At 38.6% G+C, this 23,459-nt stretch overlaps 3 protein-coding genes across 3 annotated transcripts; all 3 read left to right on the top strand.

Annotated features, from left to right (window-relative positions):
* Positions 1 to 3,418: 3,418 nt before the first annotated feature.
* LOC114261494 (protein FAR1-RELATED SEQUENCE 5-like) lies at positions 3,419 to 6,139 on the top strand. Its single transcript, XM_082872592.1, has 3 exons — positions 3,419 to 3,484; positions 4,420 to 4,437; positions 4,562 to 6,139. Exons 1-3 carry the CDS (start codon positions 3,419 to 3,421, stop codon positions 6,137 to 6,139), a joined length of 1,662 nt encoding a protein of 553 aa, XP_082728718.1.
* Positions 6,140 to 15,921: 9,782 nt separating this feature from the next.
* On the top strand, positions 15,922 to 16,920 carry LOC145792099 (uncharacterized). The gene has a single exon (XM_082872594.1). The coding sequence runs from the start codon at positions 15,922 to 15,924 to the stop codon at positions 16,918 to 16,920; it is 999 nt and encodes a 332-aa protein (XP_082728720.1).
* A 3,475-nt stretch (positions 16,921 to 20,395) lies between these two features.
* LOC145792100 (uncharacterized) lies at positions 20,396 to 20,791 on the top strand. Its single transcript, XM_082872595.1, has one exon. The coding sequence runs from the start codon at positions 20,396 to 20,398 to the stop codon at positions 20,789 to 20,791; it is 396 nt and encodes a 131-aa protein (XP_082728721.1).
* Positions 20,792 to 23,459: the final 2,668 nt, after the last annotated feature.

The following is a 23,459-nucleotide window of genomic DNA, read 5'->3' on the forward strand; positions in this document are numbered from 1 at the left end:
AAATTGATTTTTTTAATTTTTTCGATGAGTTTTACAAAATAAATAAAATAAAAACTGTCTTGGTTAGACCTACGTAAGAAACTAAAATTTTGACCTTTTAAAAAAAAAAAAAAATTACTAAGGACAAAAATAAAATGATATTTAAAAAAAAAAAAAAACTCTTAAAGGAAGATTAGAAGTTAACTTTTATGATTGTATTTTTTAATTATTAACTTAATAACTTAACATAATTTATAAATTTATTTGGTATAACTTCTAATAATATGTGAAAAAATTGAAACATGTTTGATTAATAAGTTGTGATATAATTTTTTGTTGTAAATATGCATGACCCTCAAAAGTTATAATTGTGAAAAATATATTGGACTTTTATATTCATACATATTTGAGCGTTTTAAACAGGCGAAACACAAATAAATGGAACTATGAAAATCTCACTTTTTTTTTTTTTTATCAAACAAGCTGAAAAAGTCAAATAAATTATAATTTAAAATTACAATCAAATCCTCTTATTTTTTTAAGCAAATAAGTTAAATAAATTAACTTATAAGTTCTATCAAACAAGATCATTGTGAAGCTGAGAAATAAGTGTTTTTTATTATCGTTTTTTAGCTTACAAAAAATTGCACCAAATAATAAGCCCAAAGTAACACATTTGTTTGTAGTAAGATTTTTGTATGTAGTTATATAAATTTAATTTCAACAAAATAAAATAAAACAAACATACATAATTTTATATGTAAACTTAATATCACCGCACTATTAATATCATCATTCAATCTCACCTCACCACACATCCTTAACATCAAAACATGGTCTATATTGATATCTGCCATAGTCGAGAATGTCAACGAGATGAAGTGGTGCAAAGATGGATTTGTAATGTGGTGTCTCTATATTGAGGGCAAGTTTGGGATGTCACCACAAAAAATCATATTTTCCCCTTTTTTTTATATATTTTTTATTTGGTTTTTTATTTGTGCCATTATTATTGTTTTTATTATTTACTTTTAAGTTCATCTAGTGTAAAAGAATCTAAAATTTTAAAAAGATATATCCAACAAAAAAAAAAGAAGCCTTATTTTCTTTTTTTTTTTTCTTTTTATTCAATTTTCAATGGACATTCTTTTTGGATCTGTCTAGTCAAATAAAACTTAAAAATATAAAGATTTAAAAAACAAAAAAGAAAGATAATCAAAGACCAAAAAAAAACAACAAAAAAGTTAATTTCTAACACACTATGAATCATATCATGGCAAGGTAGAAATGAGTTAAAAATACTTGATGTTATTAAGGTAATTCATGTAGTAGGCTCTTTAGGGGTTGTCATCTTCTGCCTCTAAAATCCTAATTGTCTCATGTATAGATGAGAAACGAATGAGATAGGGGTTAGGGTTTGGAGCGATGATTTTAATAAAAACACATTTTCATAATTGGCAATCTTAAATCAATAAAACTACAAGTTAACCATTCAACTCGTCTTTATACTTATGATTATTTGTTTATAGACATGTATTTCTGATCCGATTATACTTTTGTATAGATCAAAATTTAATGGGTTTAATCGATACAATTTATAATCCAATAATATATAATATATAATTATTTAATTTATGTAAATTTACTTACAAAAAATTTATTAGCAAAAGGAATGGTGTCATTCTAACTAAAAAGTTAAACTCATTTTTTAATTACAACAATGTGACAGTCTATTAGAATATTTAAAATGATATTTTTTCATATATTTTTTAATTATTAATTGGTCTTTATACTTATGATTACGTGTTTATAGACGCGTGTTCTTGATCCAATTATATTTTTGTATAGATCAAAATTTAATAAGTTTAACCGATACTGTTTATAATCCAATAATATATAATATATAATTATTTAATTTATGTAAATCTACTTACAAAAAATATATAATTATTAAATTTATGTAAATTTACTTACAAAAAATTTATTAGTAAAGATGAGAAGTGGTGTTATTCTAACTAAAAGGTTAAACTCATTTTTGTGACTATCTATTAGAAAATTTAAGATGATATATATATATATATATTTTGTATATCTTTAATTATTAATTATTTATTTTTTTAATATATTGCTGAATCAAAAAAGTAAGTTTAAAAAAGAAATTTATATATCATTTTCTCAAAAATGACCCCGATGATATAAATTTTATAGGATAAATTACAAACATACATCTTGAGATTTTCTTAAATTACAAATTATCCCTATGGTTTTAGAAATTAGAAATTATATTATACCCCTTAAGGTTTTTAATTTCATAACAAATAGGTCCTTTTATTAACAAATCATCAAGTTAATTAACAATTTTTAATAATGTTAAAATTTTATTTCAATTAATAATACAGATAATTTTATTATTGTATAGATGAACAGTTAGAAATTTCACTTTTTTCAATTAATTCTGTTAAATAAAAAATTATGACAAAGAGGTATTTGTAATTTTTCAAATCACAAAGGACAATTTGTATTTTAAGCAAATCTTAGGAGGTGTACTTATAATTTATCCAATTTTATAAGATTGATGGGCGACGAGGTGTGTAAAATTAGAAGGCTAATGTTAAATAAAAATGTTAGAAATCTTAAAAATTCTACTAAATGTCTCACATGAGTGTGAGATTTACATGAGACTTATATTGTGTGGGTCCTATAGCTCTATGAGATATTTGGTAGAAATTTTAGTAGATTTTTTAGGATCTTTAACATGAAAAATGCTATAGGTTTTAAATTTTCTACCAAATAGATGATCAAATATGAAGTCTACAAAATTACAGACTCCACACCTATATAAAATATTTGATAATTTATTTAAAAGAAAATTTAATATTCTTAACCTATAACATTAGTCAATGTTAAATGAGTGTTTTTATATGTTGTACCAAATAGATGATCAAATATGAAGTCTACAAAATTACAGACTCCACACCCATATAAAATATTTGATAATTTATTTAAAAGAAAATTTAATATTCTTAACCTATAACATTAGTCAATGTTAAATGAGTGTTTTTTAATGAGTGTTTTTATGGAGTAAGGATCGTCGGCCGCTCTTTCCTGCTGCCTTCCCTGCCGCACTCTCCAAAACGACGTCGTTTTGGCGAAAACGACGTCGTTTCATTTAGTCGGGTTTTTTTTTAAAATTTTTTTTTGTTCCCAAAATTCGAGTTTCCCACTTGAACTTGGAACTCTTATTTTGACTTTCATCTTCATCCCTCTCTCCTCTGTTTAGTCCTAACCACGCAGCTGGATAGAAATAAAGAGAAGAGAGGCAGCTGGAGAACGGAGAGATGATCGACGCCATCTGTGAAAACGAAGAGAGATGGTGGAGGAAGGCGACAGTGATGGAGAGAGGTTGGCGGAGGGATGCGAGTTCGGCTATGACGCGACGATGGCGGAGGGACGCGAGTCTGACTGTGACGCGACGGCAGGAAGGCGACATTGCAGCCATGACGAGGTCTATTTCAGTCTCTGTGTCATTTCTCTATATTTACATTTTTTTTGGATTTAGTGTTATGTATATATGTATTTGCAGCCATGTTCGAATCCTGTATATATGTATTTGCCGTGTATATAGTGTTATGTATGTATGTATTTGCTATAATCTGTGTTTGCATTCCTCTGTTTATTCCCAGATTTATTCAAAGAAACATGGAGGATTTATTCCCAGATTTAATAAATCTGTGTTTGCATTCCTCTGTTTACTAGTGGAAGCTGCATGGATTTATTCCCAGATTTAATAAAAATATAGGCATGAAGAAACATATCTTGCTATTTCTCTGTTTATTCATTCCCATCTAGATGCAATTGGTATTCCATTGTTCATAGTCTTGGGTACCAAATCTTCTTTGAAAATGGTTTAAAAAATATGGTCTTGCTAATTCTTTTATAACAAAATTATGTATCACGTACCTAAATCTGCCGATAGCCTAATGCCTCAAACTGCTAATCTGCTTGTATAAAGAAATTAAGTCAATGCTGAATAAGATAAAAATGTATAATTGCTAAGCCTTATTCTTTTGTTATTATCTTTTATTTTTCCCTATCTTCAGCTTGAAAACTAGTACAAGTGATATGAGTAGATGAACTGTAAGTATACCTAGCACATCAAATTTATTAGTGCCTATATGATGAATGATAGGTAGGTATTGTAACTACTGGAAAAAAAAAAAGAAGTTGGGCAGCACATCTAAGCAGTCAATTCCCTAGTGCATTATGCTCAAAACATTTTATTGTCTTCCTTTAGATTCAAGTTGTCCATTCATTTGAAAGGATGCAGAAACTTGTAATTTTTTAACTTTGATTTGAACTTATGATCATTAAAAAAAAATAATCTAAATACAGACACTGGCATACCTGTGTATAAGATATTGGTAAATGTTGATAATTTAGATAATTGGATGCACAGAGGTACTTTTTTAAATTACAAAGTTAGAGATAGAAAATTAAACACTGGCATACTTGTCCAAAAAAATCCAAGTCATAGATCGAAGTAATATAAATTGATTCATTGAACCTATAAATCGAATTGCAGGTAATCGAAGAAAATAATGTTGTTGATGAGTTGGCTAATTGTGGTTGGAAGCCGAAATTGGGCATGTCATTTGACTCTGAACAAGCTGTATATGATTTTTATAATACCTATAGCGGAAAGGTGGGCTTTAGTATTAGGAAGCTATATGTACACAAGAACAAACATACTAAGGAAATAACTTCACGGACTCTTGTATGTTACAAAGAGGGAACTCGGGGTATTGACAAGAGAGATCCACTAGTAAAATTTCCGAGACAAGAGGTGAGGTGTGGTTGTGGTGCTCGACTTAGTTTCAAGTTAGATAGAAATTTAGGAAAATATGTTGCCATTGATTTTGTTGAACATCATAATCATGATCTTGTGCCTCAAGAGTGCATTCATATGTTGCCATTCCAAAGAAAAATATCTACCACCCAAGCAATTGAAGTAGAATTGGCTTCAGAATCTGAAATTCCTCTTAGGTCTACTTATGAGCTATTTGGTAGGGAATCTGGTAGAAGATCATCACTTGGCTTCACCAAATTGGACCAAAAAAATTACTTGAGATCGAAGAGGCAAAAAGATTTGGAATATGGAGAGGCGGGTAGTGTGTTGCAATACTTTCATAAGAAAACTTTGGAAAATCCATCATTTTATTATGCAGTCCAATTAGATTATGAAGAGCAAATAAGTAACATATTTTGGGCCGATGCACAAATGATAATGGACTATGCTCAATTTGGTGATGTGGTGACCTTTGACACTACTTACAAATTAAATAACGAACATAGACCTTTTGGAACATTTGTTGGATTTAATCATCATCGAGAAACAGTTATATTCGGTGCAGCGTTGATGTATGATGAGACTGCCGAATCATTCACATGGTTGTTTCAGATTTTTTTGAAGGCAATGTCAAACAAAGCTCCAAAAACTATTTTCACAGATCAAGATGCTGCGATGGCTAAGGCCATTCCAGTTGTCATGTGTAGTACAAACCACCAACTTTGTACATGGCATTTGATGCAAAATGCTGTGAAGCATGTGAGTTCCCTCTTTGAAGATGTTGGGGTGAAGGGTGTGTTTTCAAAATTTATGCATCAAATTGATGATGATGAAGAATTCAAAGTACAATGGGACCAAATGCTTGATAGATATGATGCACACAACAATCATTGGTTGGAGCAAACTTTTGGTGTGAATGAGAAATGGGGATGGCCATATATTATGAATTCTTGGGCTGCTAGAATGAGTAGTACTCAACTAAGTGAATCATTCAATGCATTTTTGAAGGATTATCTCAATTGTGATCATAACTTGATGGAATTTTTCATGCATTTTGAGAGAGTGCTTTATGACAAGAGGTATAAAGAATTGGAAGTCGAGTATAATTTGTGTCAAAAATTGCCAAGGGTTTCCATTCCAACTGTGATGTTAAAGCAAATGGCAAATATTTACACCAAAACAATTTTTGAGGAATTCCAAAATGAGTACGTACAGTCCATTGAAGCGTCCATTGTAGGCACTATTCATGATGGTGAGAGTACCATATTCACAATTCAAACGGATGTAGATGGAAAAAAAAAGATAAGAATGTGACAATGGATAGAGATGGTTTTTTGAGTTGTAGTTGCAAGAAGTTTGAAGTGAAGGGCATAGTGTGTCAACATTGTTTAAAGGTACTTAGAGAGATAATCAATGCAAAGGACCTTTCTGCACAATACATACTCAAACGATGGACTAAAAAAGCAAGGACTGAAAGTGTGAAAGATAGGCGTGGGTATGATGTCAAGGCTGATGTGAAACTACATCAAAGCGACCGATATAGGTCATTGATGAATATGTTTAGAGCAATAGCAAGTAGAGCCGTCGAAAGTGAAGAAACTTATCATTTGTTACTTACAAAAGGTGAAGAACTGAGTGCCATGGTTGAAGACAAATTAAGTGTGCACACTTGTGGTCAAGTGGAGATCATTGAATTCAGAAATTCCTCAGCTAACACATGCCCACAGAGTGATGAAGTAGATTGTCCAATCCAAGCCAAGGGACTCACGAAAAGACAAGCAACTAGTAAGGGAAGAAAGAGGATCAAGGGCGGGATGGAAAAATCTATTGCAAAAAAGAAAAAAATGCAATCTAAGCAGGTAATTAGTTTTTTTATGTGTGATTGTAAAGTGTTATCAATTTTGTGTTATGTGTGTTTGGAAAATAATGAATTAAATAATTTGGTTGTTTGCAGGGCGATGGTTTTTGTACTCCTGAAGGTCAATCTGAGCCTCCTATCGCCATGGGTAATATTTCTAGTCAGGTAATTTTTATTATTGTGTGCAACCTTGTATTAATTTGTTGGATTGGTTATTCTTGCAACTGGTAGCGTGATATTTACTATTTTTGGTCTCTTGTGATGCATGTAGGGTGGTTCTTTTTCTACTTATGAAGGTCAATCTCAACCTTCTTCTGCCATGGGTAATCATTCAATACAGGTAATATTTAATTTTGTATGCAACCTTTGACATGCATAGACCTTAGGGAAATTGAACCTCATACGGAACCAACATAGCGTGCATTGGTTGTATAGGGTGTTACTGTTTACACTCTGCAAAGTTCATATTGTTTGTTTTTTAAAATGAAAATGCATTATTAACTTTTTTTTTCACATTGTCTTATTCTTTTCTTTATGTTGGTTTACTTTAGGGTGTTTACACTCCACAAGGTCAATCTTGACCTCCTTTTGCCATGGGTAGTAATTATGTTGAGGTAATATTTCATATTGTTTGTTTTTTTACATGAAAATGCATTATTAACTTTTTTTCTTCACATTGTCTTATTCTTTGCTTTATGTTGGTTTACTTTAGGGTGTTTACACTCCACAAGGTCAATCTCGACCTCCTTTTGCCATGGGTCGTAGTAATTATGTTGAGGTAATATTTCATATTGTCTGTTTTTTAAAATGAAAATGCATTATTACTTTTTTTTTCATTTCACTTCTTATTTTCTTTATGTTGGTTTACTTTACGGTCATGGTCGTGCAATCCATATTTCTCAATCTCAATCTCAATCCCAATCTCGACCTGAATCCCAATTTCAACCTTTTGTTTCCATGGGTCGTAGTAATTATGTTGAGGTAAATTTCATATTGTCTGTTTTTAAAAATGAAAATTCATTATTACTTTTTTTTCATTTCACTTCTTTTATTTATGTTGGTTTACTTTAGGGTCATGGTCGTGCAATCTATATTTCTCAATCTCAATCCCAATCTCGACCTGAATCCCAATCTCAACCTTCATTTTCCATGGGTCGTACAAGTGTTCATCATGTCATGTATCCTGCATATGATGTGAGTTGTAATTGCTTACATACTTTACATTGAAATTGTAGTATAGATTCTATAAATATTTTAATACATGTATCACTATTGTAGGGAAATAACACGCCTCAATCAATGCCGCCTGATTCAATGCCTTTAGTGTATCCCACTCCGACGTCGTTTCAGGAATTGCTTCGAGGTACTACTGCAGTCCAACTATCACAAGCCTCACATAGTCCTGCTGACAGTCATGTGGATGGACATCCGTGGAACGCTTGCACCGAACGATGATGTTATTATATTTCTGGATTTGGGTGTATTTTTTAATGTTTGGTGGGATTTTGATATTTTTTATGAATATTTTTGTTATGTGTTTTTAATGTTTGGTGGGAATTGGATATTTTTGATGAGCATCTTTTTTATGTATTTTTAATGTTTGGTGAGAATTAGATATTTTTGATAAACATCTTTTTTATATATTTTTAATGTTTGGGAACAATGTTCTTTTTCATGGAATTGTGTGTATGCATATATAAAGTTCTTATGATTTTCATCTAGAATGCCTTTATTGTGTAGATTTTTATTTACGTTTGTGTTAGTCAATATTTTGTAGTGGTTGGTGATTAAGGAAGTTGGACAGGTTAAATTCCTTGGGGCACAGGTTCAATTCAAGTGGCTAGGCATGATGTGGTCATGCAAGATGTTGATTTTGTTGACTCATGGTGAGGTGATGCAGGATGTTTGAGTGATCCTATTATTTTTAATATTTGGGAAGCTTGTTTTGAGATGCCTCTTTGAGGATTACTTTGAGATGCCTCTTTTATGATTTAACATGCTAAAACCCATGAAAGAATTGCAGTACAGTGCCTTGTGTAAAGGATTGATCATCTATCATGCAACATCATATTCACTTTGTACTCACATAACATCATATTCACTTTCTTTTCATAGCATCAATCTTCATACATCATATACATAACACTCAATATCATTAATCAACACAATTGACATAGCATAGTCACTTCATTAATTAAAAATTGTTTGGATTTTACATGCACATATAAAAGTTTCAAAACTAAATACAAGTTCTACAAGTAATGGTTTACACTCAGTAGAAATACAAGTTCACTTCAGCAGCACCACTAGCATGGTAAAACCAACCATCACTATGGTTGTCAACATCATGAATTTGATAGCTTCAAGTCGTTCTTGTTGGTTTGCCTCAAGTCGTTCCAAGATATGCACAACTTCATTGTTTCTCACAAAATCATAATCACACCTGCTCTTTTGGATATTTGATCCATTCCCAGTAGGAGCCACTCCCCACGCAAAGTAGTCACAAGCCTTATTTGCACACTTGAAATACAACTTCCCTGGATTTTTCTCTGATTCTGATATGTACACTCCTGCTTTTTTCCCACATTTGCATCTTTTATTTTGAAAAAATCCAGCATCATTGTTTGAACTCGTTGACATGTCAATCATAATTACAAGTAAACACAAAAGTCAATTTCAAATGCAACACAGATCTAACCACACTTGAAGTTAAGAGATGTAGGTAACAAGTTCATACATCAGACAAACATATGGGCATTCTATTCTCAAAGGTAATTAACTCATCACAAAGGGAATCCAGTATTACACTTATTTGAAGCCAATTAACTCATCACAAAGGGAATCCAGCATTACACTTATTTGAAGCCAATTAACTCATCACAAAGATTTTACACCCAGATTTATTCTCAAACGGGCATTCTGGATTTATTCTCATGCTGGATTAACTCATGCCAATTAACTCAAAGCCAATTAACCCAGATTTATTCTCAATTAACCTAGATTTATTCTCAAAGACAATTAACTCATGCTGGATTTATTCTCATATGGGCATTCTATTCTCACAAATTCAGAATCATTTTTGTACATTCAGAATCACAATTTCAGATTTTACACTTATCACAAATTCAGAATCATTTTTCTAGATGAGAATGAATAAACAGAGAAATAGCAAGATATGTTTCTTCATGCCTATATTTTTATATATGAAATTCTGTTTTAAGACTCCATGCAGCTTCCACTAGTAAACAGAGGAATGCAAACACAGATTTATTGAATAACTCATTCCCAGATTTATTGTGATCTATGCTGTAATCTGTGTTTGCATTCCCAGATTTATTCTCAAAGCCCATTAACTCATGCTGGATTTATTCTCATATGAGCATTCTATTCTCACAAATTCAGAATCATTTTTGTACATTTAGAATCACAAATTCAAATTTTCCACTTATCATAAATTCAGAATCATTTTTGTACATTCAGAATCATTCTTGTACACAAATTCAGAATCAAAGATGGAAAAATTAGAATTAGAATCATTCTTGTGGCTGGTCTTCACAAGTTCAGAATCATTAAGAATCACAAATTCAGAATCATTCACTTTCAGAATCACAAATTCAGAATCATTCTTGTGGCTGGTCTTCACACAAATTTATCAGAGATGGAAAAATTATAATAGATTTTGTAATCATTCTTTTTAATCACACAAATTATAAGAATGAATCATTCTTTTAATCATATTGCAAATTAGAATTAGAGTCATTTATAATTTGCAAATTAGAATCATTTTTGTACAAGAATGATTCACACAAATTAGATAAATTTTTTTCTAATTCGACAAATTTCTTTTAATCATTCTTGTACACAAATTCAGAATCATTCTTTTAAAAATTATAAATGATTCTAATTTGTTGTGATAATAATGGAAAAATTATAATAAATTTACACAAATTCAGAATGATTCTAATTTATTATCACAACATTAACTTAAAAAAAAGAGTATGGGCAAAAAAAAGAATGGAAAAATCTATTGCAAAGAGTATCAGACAAGCATACCAAAGGGAGAGAAACGAACCTCGTCACCCTCTCTTCGTCTCTCGCTGACTCTGTCTGTTCGTCTCTCGCCGCGCCTCGCCTCCGTTGCCTCTCCGTTCGTCGGCTCAAACTCTCATCCAGATCGTCGTCTTTTCCTCCTTCGTCCAGATTCGTCGCCTCTGTGTCTAGGGTTCAAAAAAGGAAAGGGGAAAGTTGAATAAGAAACAAATGAAGGAAAAAAAAATAATATATATATATATACAAAACGACAGGGGAAAGCTGAATAAGAAACAAAGGAAGGAAATATATATATATATATATATATACAAAACGACGTCGTTTTGTAGTGCTGCTGGGAGGGCCGTAGGAATGTGCGGTCGAAGATCCGAACTCGTTTTTATGGACATGATTATGTCCAAGTCACGAGACATGTGGCAATCAAATAAGAAAGTTCACGTTATTTTCGGTACGTAGTGATGTAGCTGTATCATCTACTATATGAGAAATTATTCATTAGCTCAGGACAAATTTAGGTGGTGCTCAACTTAAATATTAGAGTAAATTATAAACATATTTTTTGAGATTTATTTAAAATATGAATTATTTTTTGTAGTTTAAAAAATTAAAAATATTTTATTATCAAAATTTTTTATTTAACAGAATTAATTAAAAAAGTGAAATTTCTAACTGTTCACTCATACAATAATAAAATTATCTGAATTATTAATTGAAATAAAATTTTAACATTATTAAAAATTGTTAATTAATTTGATGATTTATTAATAAAATGACCTATTTGTTCTAAAATTAAAAACCTTAGGGGGCATAATATAATTTGTAAAAATACATAAATAATTTATAATTTAAATATATCTCAAGAGGTGTGTTTGTAATTTACCTTAAATATTATTAGTTAAAATATCTTATTTAGAAAGATAACTAAACACTAGTCTAAATATAAATCCCAGCAATAAGCCTTCATTTAAAAAATAAATTGATTTTTTAATTTTTTTGACTATTTTAATTTGAGTTAAAAAGCCTCAAGATGAATTTTGAGCTTCGTTTGAGAAGCCAACTTTTGGGCTTTTTTGACTAAAATAATCACAAAAAACAAAATAGATTTTTTAATTCAATAAGACAAAATATCACATTCAACTTACAATCATTATACTTTTTTCTCATAAAAAAATCAAAAAAATCAAAAAAGTCAAAACCCTTCCCAAGCGAGACTTTTTAACTCTAGGCTAAAATAGCTTAAAAGCCAACTCACTTCCCAAACGAAGCCAACCATTTCAACTTTTGTAAAAGAAAAGAAAAAATTATAATTTAAGCCTATGTTTGGGGAATGATTTTAGGGGCTGCTTTTTTGGCTAAAATAGTCACAAAAAACAAAATAAGCTTTTTAGCTCAATAAGACAAAACATCACATCCAACCCATAATCATTATATTATTTCTTTTATAAAAAAACCAAAAAAACCAAATTTTTTTTCTCAAACCAGGCTTTTTAATTCTAGGCTAAAATAACTAAAAAATTCAAAAAGTCAAAAAGCCAACCCACTTAAAAAACGAAGCCTAAATATAATATTTTATTTTATTAAATTTTTTTGACTAATTTCACCATTTTATAATGGGTAAATTATACTTATACCCCTGAGATTAGGTTTAATATATATCACCATTGATGTTTGGAAAATTACACTAACCCCTTATCATTGTAATTATTTAGACGGAATGAAGATATTGAACTCTTTTTTTGCTTCGCTTTATTTTCTCTTTTTTTCCTCATTTTATTTACTTTTTTTAAATGTAATTTTTTCTGTTTTTCTATTAAGAGTTATTACCTTTTATATAAGAAGGGGGTTGTGAAATGGGACTATTGACCATAGGGATAGGAATATAATTTCCAAAGTGTCAAGGAGTGGGTAGTAATTAGACTAAACCTCAAGGGGTATCAATGTAATTTACCCTTTTATAATTATTTTAACCCTATCTTATAAGAATAATATTTGAGACCACTAAAATAACAACTCTAAAGCTGCACTAATGAGATGGCATTGCTGTGAGTCCCACTTTGATGTAATAGTTTAGCCTTTATTTTTATTTTTTTTTTGCACTACTAACTTATTAAAACTGACATTAACACTCTTAAATTTGCGGTCTCTATCACCATCGATCTTATAATGCCAACCGAAGCTTGAATAATTTCTCCTACTATGGCTCCGTTTGAGAAGAGCTATTTGGGACTATTTTAGCTATAAAAGACAAAATAGGCTATTTTAATCACAAAAAACAAAACGTCAATCATTACACTATTCTCTCAAAAAAAAATTCAAAAAAATTAAAAATCCTTTCTAAACTAAACTTTTTAACCCATACTAAAAAAACCAAAAAAATTAAAAAGTAAAAAAACTAACCACCTTCCGAAACCACACCTACATGTTAGCAAAATCAAGGTAGGAATCTCCCTGACTTCATCTCTTGTACGCACTGCAGTTTTGCCACTGTCCTTCAGCCACTCGAATACTGCCACGTTTGCCTACGAATCATAAATCCTACGCATGTAACCCCATACATGAGGGAGCACTGTGGTCCGTTAACACTTGATCATATTTGTTTACAAGTCACACAGGTGTCTCCTGGGCCCACTGACTAAGTCCGCAAAAATTTAAACATATATTTGAATTAAGAATTATGTTTGAATGTTTGAAATCTAGTTTTCTAATTCAAAATAAATATATATTCAAGGAGCATTTTGACAACATAATAAAAAGTCCGTCTTCTAATTTTTTAAATTTTTAAAAATTACAACCCTTTTTATATTTTTTACATAAAAAAACTAAAAAGACAAAAAAAAAACAAAAAAAATTAATTTTTTACCAACTTCTCAAAATATTACATAATCATATAATTAAAATTTGAAAATATTTATTAGTAGATCAACCGTATCAAACAATTTAAAAAGATAATTTTATTTAAAATAATCAAAATTTAACTTTATCATGTCTATATTTGGTTTATGATCAATTATGCTAATGATTTAAAAGTATACGTTCCGTTATACTTTAGTTCTTATTTTTTTTAATTATTACAATTTGATTTTCAAAATATGCGACCTATTACACTTTAATCTTTAATACTAGGGCTTATAAAAATTAATAATGGGAATTGGGACATTTAAAATAATTTACAAGAAGTTCCACAATAACCAAAATAAATAAATGCATACATGACTTAAAAGTAGTATTTTGTAGAGTTTTAATTCTTAAAACATGAAATTTGTTTCATGTTAGCTTCAAAAGTATGCATTTCTTACAATTTTTTGTTGTATAAAACCTTTTAATTGATGTTAGTATGTATGTGAGAGGGGAGATTTGCACCGGACAGTACGGCCGAGCTACGGTAACGCAGGTGTGGCAAGCCTCTCGGTGCCGAGCTATCTCCTCAATCGGCACGGCCCTCCGGCCTGTTTTACACGGTCGAGCTAGGTTTGCTGACTAGGCATGCTCTAAGGCCTGGCCGAGCTGTGGCTGTTAGGCGTTCGGCGGTAGGCGCGCGTTAGCACGGCGCAACCGAGCAGATGGCGGTCTGGAAAGAGTCTAGGCCGGGAAGAGGTCGGCTTGCGCCCGATAGCTCGGCGGATCGGTCGTGTTTTTTGTGGTTGTGATTTTCTCCCAAGGAATAGGCCGGTCTTGGTGTGCGGGTCGGGTGTGCCACTTGGGCCAATGGCGTGAGGGAGAGGATATCTGCTCCAGGCACGCGTCAGCACCGTTTGGCAGTCTTGCATGTACTGGATGGAGGATTTGGCCTTTACACGTGTAAGGTAGTGGGAGGCGAGCACAGCCAACTGTCCAAGGAAGGACAGCAGAGGTAGTGCACGTATAATCTTGAGGCTGCATGGCCAGCCTAGAAAAAGGAAGGGAGGATGAACGTTGGGGGTAAGCAACTTGCGCTATCTTAAACACTCTTTTTCTCTCTCGATTAGCCTCCTTCTTCCTCAAGTGATCTGACTTGATCGTCGGAGGGTCTATCCGGCACACCACCGCCGGGCAGCTCACCGTTCTCTGTGTTGTCAGGTTGGACGCCATCACGCAAAGCTTGAGTTCCAAGGAGTACGGAAAGCAGAGGATATTACGCCCCCTCACAATTGGCGCCGTCTGTGGGAAGCTCTTTAATACTCAAACCTTGTTTTTCAAGCTTCTTCAACCATCTCCATGGCCAACAACGACGAGACTCCACTGTCTGTCGTCGATGGCGTCACACCAGAGTCTGTCCGACGGAGAGAAGGCCCCCCGAATGTTCCAGCCATGGCGAGCCTAGAAACTTCTTCGCGAGGTGCGCGAGACAAATGCGGAAGAAGTACTGATCGCTCAAAGAGTCCAGAGGGCCGACGGCGGCGGGGGGAGTCCCGTGCGCAGCACTTGGAGCACAAACTCAAAGACCAAGACGTCCTCATTTGCAGGATGACGGTGGAGATGAAGATGCTAAAACGTCAGATTAAGGGAAAGGGTGTTGCTGGAGAGGGCAACCTCAGTGAGCGCACCCCGTCCTCCCATTCTAGCAGTCGCCTCCAGGAGAGACCCACTCTCTCTCCATCACCAGGAATTATGGGGTTGGAGATTCCGACCGAAGGGAGGGCAAATCCCTCACTCGAGACAACACATACCGTCCCTCGCGCCATTCTCCGACGTCACGATATTCTTTCTCCACCCGTTCTAGAGACCTGAGAGATGTATTGGAGGAGAGGGCGCGCTGTCGAGAGGCTTAGAGAGTGCCAGCGTGGCAAAGGTTGAGCGCCCCAGTTCACTGCAGCGAAGAAGTGGCGATGCCAGCGCCCAGAGTGATGGCCCATGCACCAGTGGACAAAGAGCTGGCGAGACTTACAGCCACGCCGTTGTCTCCGGAGATCGATAGTACACTACTCCTTGCCGGATTCCACCAGCCTAAGTTCACCTTGTACGACAGCAAAACGGATCCGTACATGCACGTGAGTCATTACCAGCAAGTAATGGCTGGCCACCGGCGCAATGACGCCTTGATGTGCCTCATATTCCCTGCAAGCTTGGGAGAACTGGGGGCCTAAAGTGGTTCGAAAGGCTTCCAAAAGGGAGTATAGAGGGGTGGCAGCAACTGGCGGAAGCCTTCGTCACCAGATTCAAAACTAACACTCGAACGCCGAAGGAGGTCGATTATCTTCTGGGCGTGAAAATGGAGTCAGGGGGATCATTGAAGGCATACAACGCAAAGTACTGGAAAACCTACAACGAAATCCTCGACTGCCCTACCAATCTGGCGATCACTCAATACAAGCAGGGTCTCCCAGTCGAGTATAGGCTGCGGGATTCACTCACAATACACCAACCCATAACAATGGAGTCCTTGATGCAGCGGATCAATAAGCACATTCGTGTAGAGGATGATGCCGCCTCCGCGACCGAGAAGGTTAATCCGGCCGTAGCGGACAGAAGGGTAGCAGAGAAAGTTCACTTGGTCGGGCAGGAGGATAACCGCCCAAGCGACAGGCCAAGAGATCAACGACGTGGCCCAAACCGCGATGATAGAAACAAGGGTCGCAGAAACGACCAAGCTGACGCTTCCTGTGATGCGGCGGAGGATGCTAAGAGAAAATTGAAGGCACGGACTGGAATCACCACGGTCTTTAAAATCCCTACCTACCGCATCTTGAGTGAGATCAGAGGCAAGCCTTTTGTTCGCTGGCTGGCCAAGTTGGGGAATGCACAGAGAGGCTTCAACTCAAGGTATTGCTGCACCTTCCATGAGGAACGGAGACACCGAACGGAGGGCTGCTTGCCGCTCAAACAACATTTGGAAGAGCTAGTGGCCGCGGGACATCTTGACCAATACATAGATGGGGGTATGAAAGCCGCGCCATTGGGGCAAACCGAGCCAAACGGCCTAACCGCCCTAGAGGCAGCACCCCAAGGCGTAATCAACGTCATCCATGGCATCGTTGCACCAGCAAGGGTCTGCGAGCTCAGAGGGATGATCAAGAAAGTCGAGCACATAAGGGAAGTGCTCTCCGTTCGGCCCGCTGTAAAGAAAGGGAAGACCGAGGAGAAGGACATTCTTACCTTTTCGAGCAGGGACCTGGAGCGGATCCAGATGCCCCACAATGACGCCCTAGTGGTAACTCTTCGCGTCAAAGGCTTTGACATCAAGAGGATCTTAATCGACCAGGGAAGTTGAGTCGAAATTATGTACTATGACGCGTTCAAACAAATGAAGTTGGAGGACAAGGACTTGGCCCCTGCGACGTCCCCTTTGGTTGGCTTCAACTCTCAGCCAGAGTAGCCGGTAGGGAAGATCATATTGCCGGTCAAAGCTGGTTCGGTAACAAAGCAAGTAGAGTTCTGGGTGCTCAAAGTCCCGTCTACCTACAACTTAATTTTAGGTAGGGGCTGGTTGCACGCCATGCAAGCAGTAGTGTCAACTTACCATCAGGTCTTGCGTTTCCCGGCGCCAAACGGACAAATAGAGGAAGTTTGGGGAGACCAGGTGATGGCGAAACAATGCTTCGTTGCGGTAAATGGTAGCCGAGCAGCTAAAGGATTTGTCCAAATGATTGAGGGACCCGAGGGAAAGGAGGTCCTTGACGACGTAGGAAGAAAGGCCGAGAAAAAATCGGTCGAGGATTTGGTGGAAGTGCACGTCGACGAGAATGACCCAACTAAGTTCTTCCTCTTGGGATCCTCTTTGTCTAGCGCCGAGTGGTTGGATTATGTCAACTTCTTGGTCTCCAAGATGGAGGCTTTTGCGTGGACGCCTTACGATATGCCTGGCGTCGACCCTAACTTCATTTGCCATCAGTTGAACGTCTTCCCAAACGCGCGGCCGGTCATTCAGAGGACTCGTCGCTCGGCTCTGCACCATGCCGAGGTAGTGGCAGAGGAGGTCAAAAATCTGTTGGAAGTGGGAGCGATAGAAGAAGTGCAATACCCTCGTTGGATATCTAACACGGTGGTAGTCCCGAAAAAGAATGGCAAGTGGCGAGTCTGCGTTGACTATAAGACAGTTAACCGTGCATGCCTGAAGGATAGCTTCCCCCTCCCTCGAATTGACCAGCTGGTGGACTTGACCGCTGGCCATCAGAGGTTTAGCTTCCTGGATGCATATCGCGGCTACCACCAGATAGCCATGTATAAACCGGACCAAGAGATCACGTCGTTCACTACTTCTAGAGGCCTGTATTGTTATAAAGTCATGCCGTTCGGACTAAAGAACGCCGGGGTAACTTTTCAGAGGATGGTAACAAAGATGTTCGCTCCTCTTTTGGGCTGAACAATGGAGGCCTACATCGACGATATGGTAAAAACTTCGTAAGGAGAAGTCTCAACACCTCACCGACCAAGCAGAAATGTTTATCATACTTAAGCGCCACAAACTTCGTTTGAATGCCTCCAAGTGCGCCTTCGGAGTCGGCACCGGGAAGTTTCTGGGGTTTTTGGTCATAGACCGAGGGATTGAAGCTGACCCATCGCAGATCAAGGCTATACAAGAGCTGGAACGCCCAAACTCCGTGAAGGACGTGCAACATCTTGCCGGGATGGCAGCCGCGCTGAACAGATTCATCAGCCGGTCTTCAGATCGTTGCAGACCCTTCTTTAAAACTTTGAAGGCCAAGTTCTTTTGGGATGATGAATGTGACCGTGCACTGGAAGACTTAAAAATATACCTTTCCTCAGCCTCTATCTTAGTCACACCTCGGTCGGGCGAAGAATTGTATCTCTACTTGGCTGTCTCTCAACAGGCTGTGAGCGCCGTCCTAGTCTGCGCTGAAGGCATCCTGCACTTGCCCATCTTCTATGTAAGCAAGACTTTGCTCACGGTCGAGACGCGGTATCTTCCACTGGAAAAATTAGCGCTGGCTCTGATGATGATATCAAGAAAGCTGACGCACTATTTTTATGCCCATACAATAGTTGTGTTAACCGAGTTCCCACTTAAGGTGCTTTTTGAAAAGGCAGACTTCACCGGAAGAATTTTGAAATGGGCCGTGGAATTGGGGCAGTACGATATCAAGTTCCGCCCGTGCACTGCAATCAAGGCTCAAGCTCTTGTAGACTTTGTGGCGGAATTCGCCCCTAGAACGCATCCAGTTTGCCCGATTGATTTGGCTGGTGCGGATTTAGCACAGCCCACGGTTCTGGCAATAGAAACGAGTGTTGGCTCAAAAGCGGGGGAAGGCCGACGAGCGACCGCACTAAAGAAGTCGGGTGACTTCTTGGAAGACGTGCTCAATCAAGGCAAGGAAAGAGACCAGAATGAACCGATCAGAGACTTGGAATTGAGAAGCTCCCAGAACCCTTCTGATTGCTGGAAGCTGTTTATTGGCGAGATGTGGAAGCTCTTCGTCGATGGGGCATCCAACAGGCATGGGGCCGAGCTGGGTATCGTACTAACTTCACCGGATGGGCTGATTATCGAGCAGGCAATTACGCTCGGCTTCCTAGCATCCAACAACAAAGCGGAGTATGAAGCTCTCATTGCCGGACTAAGAAGTGCATTGAGAATGAAGGCGTCAGCCCTGATGGTATTCAGCGATTCTAAGCTAGTGGTCAATCAGGTCTCGGGGGAGTATGAGGCAAAGGACAAAAGAATGGCCAAGTATCAGGTGCTGGTACGAGCAGAGATCAAGAAGTTCGCTGCAATAAGGATGGAACAAATCAACCGCGAGGAAAACAACACGGCTGATGAATTGGCCGGACTTGCTTCTGCTCAGACAGCTTTTCCTAACCCCTTGATGATAAAATTTTTACCTCGGCCAAGCATTGAGGAACCGAAAATGACCGAGGTGCTCTGTGCCGACTTGGGTCCTTCCTGGATGGACCCCATCATCGTCTTCCTGAAAGATAGAGTTCTACCGGAAGAGAAGAAGGCGGCCAACAAGATCCGGGCCAAGTCAGAACAGTTTTGGCTCTCCCCGTCCGGAGCCTTGTATAAGAAGTCTTTTACCGGGCCATATCTGAAGTGCGTTCACCCTGCTAAGGTGGAAGCCTTCATTTATGAGATCCATGAAGGCATTTGCGGAAGCCATACTGGGGGTAGGTCACTAGCTTACAGAGTAATTTCCCAAGCTTATTGGTGGCCGTGCATGCAGGCAGACGCACAGAAATACGTTCGCCGATGTGAAAAGTACCAAAAATTTGCTCACCAGATCCACTAGCCAGCGAGAGAATTGCTCCCCCTTACAAGTCCTTGGCCGTTCGCACTCTGGGGATTAGATATAGTGGGGCCACTCCTAGCAGCCCCGGGTAATCGCAAATTCTTCATCGCCGCCACCGATTACTTCACAAAGTGGGTTGAGGCTGAGCCACTGGCGACCATAAAGGAAAAGGATGTGAAGAAGTTTGTTTGGCAAAATGTTATCACTCGCTTCGGTATACCCAAGGCCCTCATCTCAGATAATGGCACTCAATTCGATGGGAAACTCTTTCGCAGATTTTGCGAAGAGCTGAAGATCGAACTCTATAATTCAACGCCGGCCTATCCTCAATCAAATGGTCAAGCAGAGGCCTCAAACAAGACCATCCTGGATGGGCTGAAGAAGCGGCTTGAGAAGGCCAAGGGGAGGTGGACTGAAGAACTCCCTAACGTACTCTAGGCGTACCGCACTACGCCAAGACGGTCGACCGGAGAAACTCCGTTTGCCTTGGCCTATGGCATGGAAGCCGTTATCCCACTGGAAATTGGCATGCCAACCATCCGGTCTGAAAGCTTCCAGCCAGATTTGAACAATGAAGCAGTGGCATTGGAGCTAGACCTTGCCAAAGAAAGGAGGGAGCGGGCCCTAATCCACATAGCGGCCTATCAGCAAGAACTCTCCAAGAAATACAATAAGGCTGTGCACCCCAGGCTGTTCAAGATCGGGGACTGGGTCTTAAGAAAAGTGCTGGGCAACACGGTGGTCCCTGGCGAAGGAAAGCTCGGGGCAACTTGGGAAGGACCATACAAGGTGACTGGTCTCGCAGGCAAAGGGGCATACCATCTGGAAGATTTAGATGGCAAAGCTGTCCCCAGACCATGGAATGCAGCCAACCTTAAGATCTTTTACTTTTAAAATGTAATTGCTTTTGTTGCTTAGCTTTCTAGACCTTAAGCCTTTTGGCATTTAATGTAAGGATAACACTGCTTTTTGTAATGAAAAATAGCCCTCTTGTTGTTTTGTATCACATCTTTCTGTACAATGACAGCGCAAGGATACAAGGCCACTGTGGATGCCAGGGGCAAAGGGACCGACCTGAATGAGACCGAACTAATTTTCTCTCGCCGGTATAGAAGCAGACCGCACCAACAGTTGGTGTATTGTTGTCCAACGAAATGATTGGCATATGGAACAATTCAAGGCCGAGCTGGTTTTTTGCTTGCCCAATTGGGATGTTGGTGTCATGACCAACCTAAATGAAATATTGGTGTTTTGCCCGATGTTAAGGCTGAGATGATTTTGCTTGGTCAAAACGAAATGTTGGTGTTGTCCAATAAATAATAGCCGAGCTGACTTTGCTCGGCCAAGTGATATGTTGGTGCCTTCTCCAACTTACAAGAGGCCGAGCTGACTTCGCTCGGAGAAATGGAATGTTGGCGTTCTGTCCAACTCCATGTCGGAATATTGGTGTTTTGTCCAATTTGATGGCCGAGCTGGTTTGGCTCGGCCGAAGTGAAATAACTGAGATGTCCAATTTCCTCCAGGGCCGAGATGATTTTTGCTCGCCCAAACACAAGACTTGAAGTGTTGTAAAAGCCAGAACGGCAGTGGTAATTTTTGCTCGGCCGAATGAAAATTTTTGGGTTCGTTCAAAAAAAAAAAAAAACGAGCTGAGAGCAGCCGCGAGCATTTAAATTGAAGAAGTTCTGATTTTAGCTAGGCATATTGCGCGGCCAGCCGGCCTATCAATTATGGTACATTAAAGTTTGAATCAAGACATTTTGCATGTTGCAACCGAAACAAAAAGAGAAGATCAGCGGGCAAAAAGTTCAAATTTCATTGATTGAGGAAATTGCATTACAATTGTGGGGCCTTAGCCCGGTTACATTAAACAAAGAAAGAAAAGAAACGGAAACACAGCAGGAAATAGGAGGGGGCATTTCAATCCAATTCCAGGTCAACCGTCTGCTCGGCGACCTCCAGAGTCTGCTCGGCAACCTCCGCATTGTGCTCGGGCAAGCCTTCTTCCAACTCACCATCCGCGTCCTCCACCGCGACAACCTCCCAATCAGCTACTTGATCTTCGGCATCCTGAGATGCTTCCGGAGAAGTTTGCTCGGTTTGTTGCGCGGCGGCAGCTTCTTCCGCGGTTTCCTTTTTGGCCTCCTCTATGAGTCTCTTCTGCGCGACGCTCGCATAGGCCTACATATAGTGCGGTATGAAGGCCGCAGGCGGATGTAGGAACATGTCAGCATCCTGACCAAGGCCAACTTTCTCCACGGCAGCTTTCTAATCGCACTGGAAAAAGATGTCCTTGGTCGCATGCACATGCCGTTCATACGTTTTTTCGCCTTGAGCATAACCCCTGTCTTCGGTGTCGTTAACCGCCTTATCTTTCTCCTCTTTGTGGGCATCGCGCATCTTCCTCAGCTCGGCGAGATACCGGGCTTTGGTTGACTTCACGGCCCGCTGTTTGTCTGCTTCAGCTCGGTCAACCTTTTGGCTCAGGTTATCTCGTTCGGCCTCAACTGCTTCATACGCGGCCTTAAGCTTCGCTATCTCGGCCTTTTGGGCCTTGTTCTCAACTATGACATCCCGCAAGCTCTGCCGCACTGCGATCATTCGGTCGTGCGCTAAATAGTTCTTTTGCGCGGCCTGAAAACAAATGAAAGATTGTAAACGCTCAGAAAACCGAGCAAAAACCGGTCAACAACTTGCAGAAAAACGCATGGACCTTACCAAAACGATCGATTTTGCTTCCGAGCGAAGCACATTCAGGTCGGACAGCTCGTCGTGCTTCTTCATGTTGGCGGGAAGGATCAGCCCCTTGGTCATGTTGAAACCGAGGGAGTAATCCTTGTCCGCGTACACTGAGTCGGCCTCAGAGACAGCCCGGCCTTTGTACTTAATCTCGGGCGCCCAGACCGGGGGGGTCGTTGGGGCTTTGGATGGCCCGCTCAGTTGTTCGGTCTGGTCACCCAACTCGGTGGATGCGTGCTCGGTTGAATCTTCGTCGACCAGTTGTTGCCCGGTTTGGTCTTTTCTTGGTCGCTTCTTCGACCGGCCTATTGGATGTTCGCTTGCAAGAGCCAGCACAGCCCCCTCCCTTTGCTCGGCTGGAGTGGAGGAAGTCCCCCCAGGTACCTCTGGTGGCTGGGAGTCGTTCAGTTCTCCGGTGATCATTGATTTGATTGCCCGAATTTTTGCGATTTCCTGTTCGGCGGTGAGGGGAACAAGTTTCATCGCTGGGAGACTTGGATCTAGTTCTGGAGAAGGCGCACGAAGAAAGTCAGTCACCCTGCTTTTGCGCGGTGCTGTGTAGTGGTAGGTCAGTTCGAAGCCGAGGAGTTTTGGAGACTCCCTTTCCTCGGCTAGATGACGAAGCAAAACTCTGATGGCCTCTTGATTAGCTCGGGAGTAGTCGTCGACCAAGAGCTTGGAATCTGCAAAAAGGAGGATAAGTGTTAGATCGGTAAGAAGAAAATCAGTGCAAAAAGAAAGTAGTGCAGTTTACTGAGCTACTCACCAGCACTGCCAAAATCTTTCCTAATATACCAGCCTGGTATGGACGCCTCGGTGTCCT

The sequence above is a fragment of the Camellia sinensis genome, chromosome 5, assembly GCF_055761805.1.
Source record: "Camellia sinensis isolate YWXY chromosome 5, ASM5576180v1, whole genome shotgun sequence".
In the NCBI taxonomy this organism is placed as follows: Eukaryota; Viridiplantae; Streptophyta; class Magnoliopsida; order Ericales; family Theaceae; genus Camellia; species Camellia sinensis.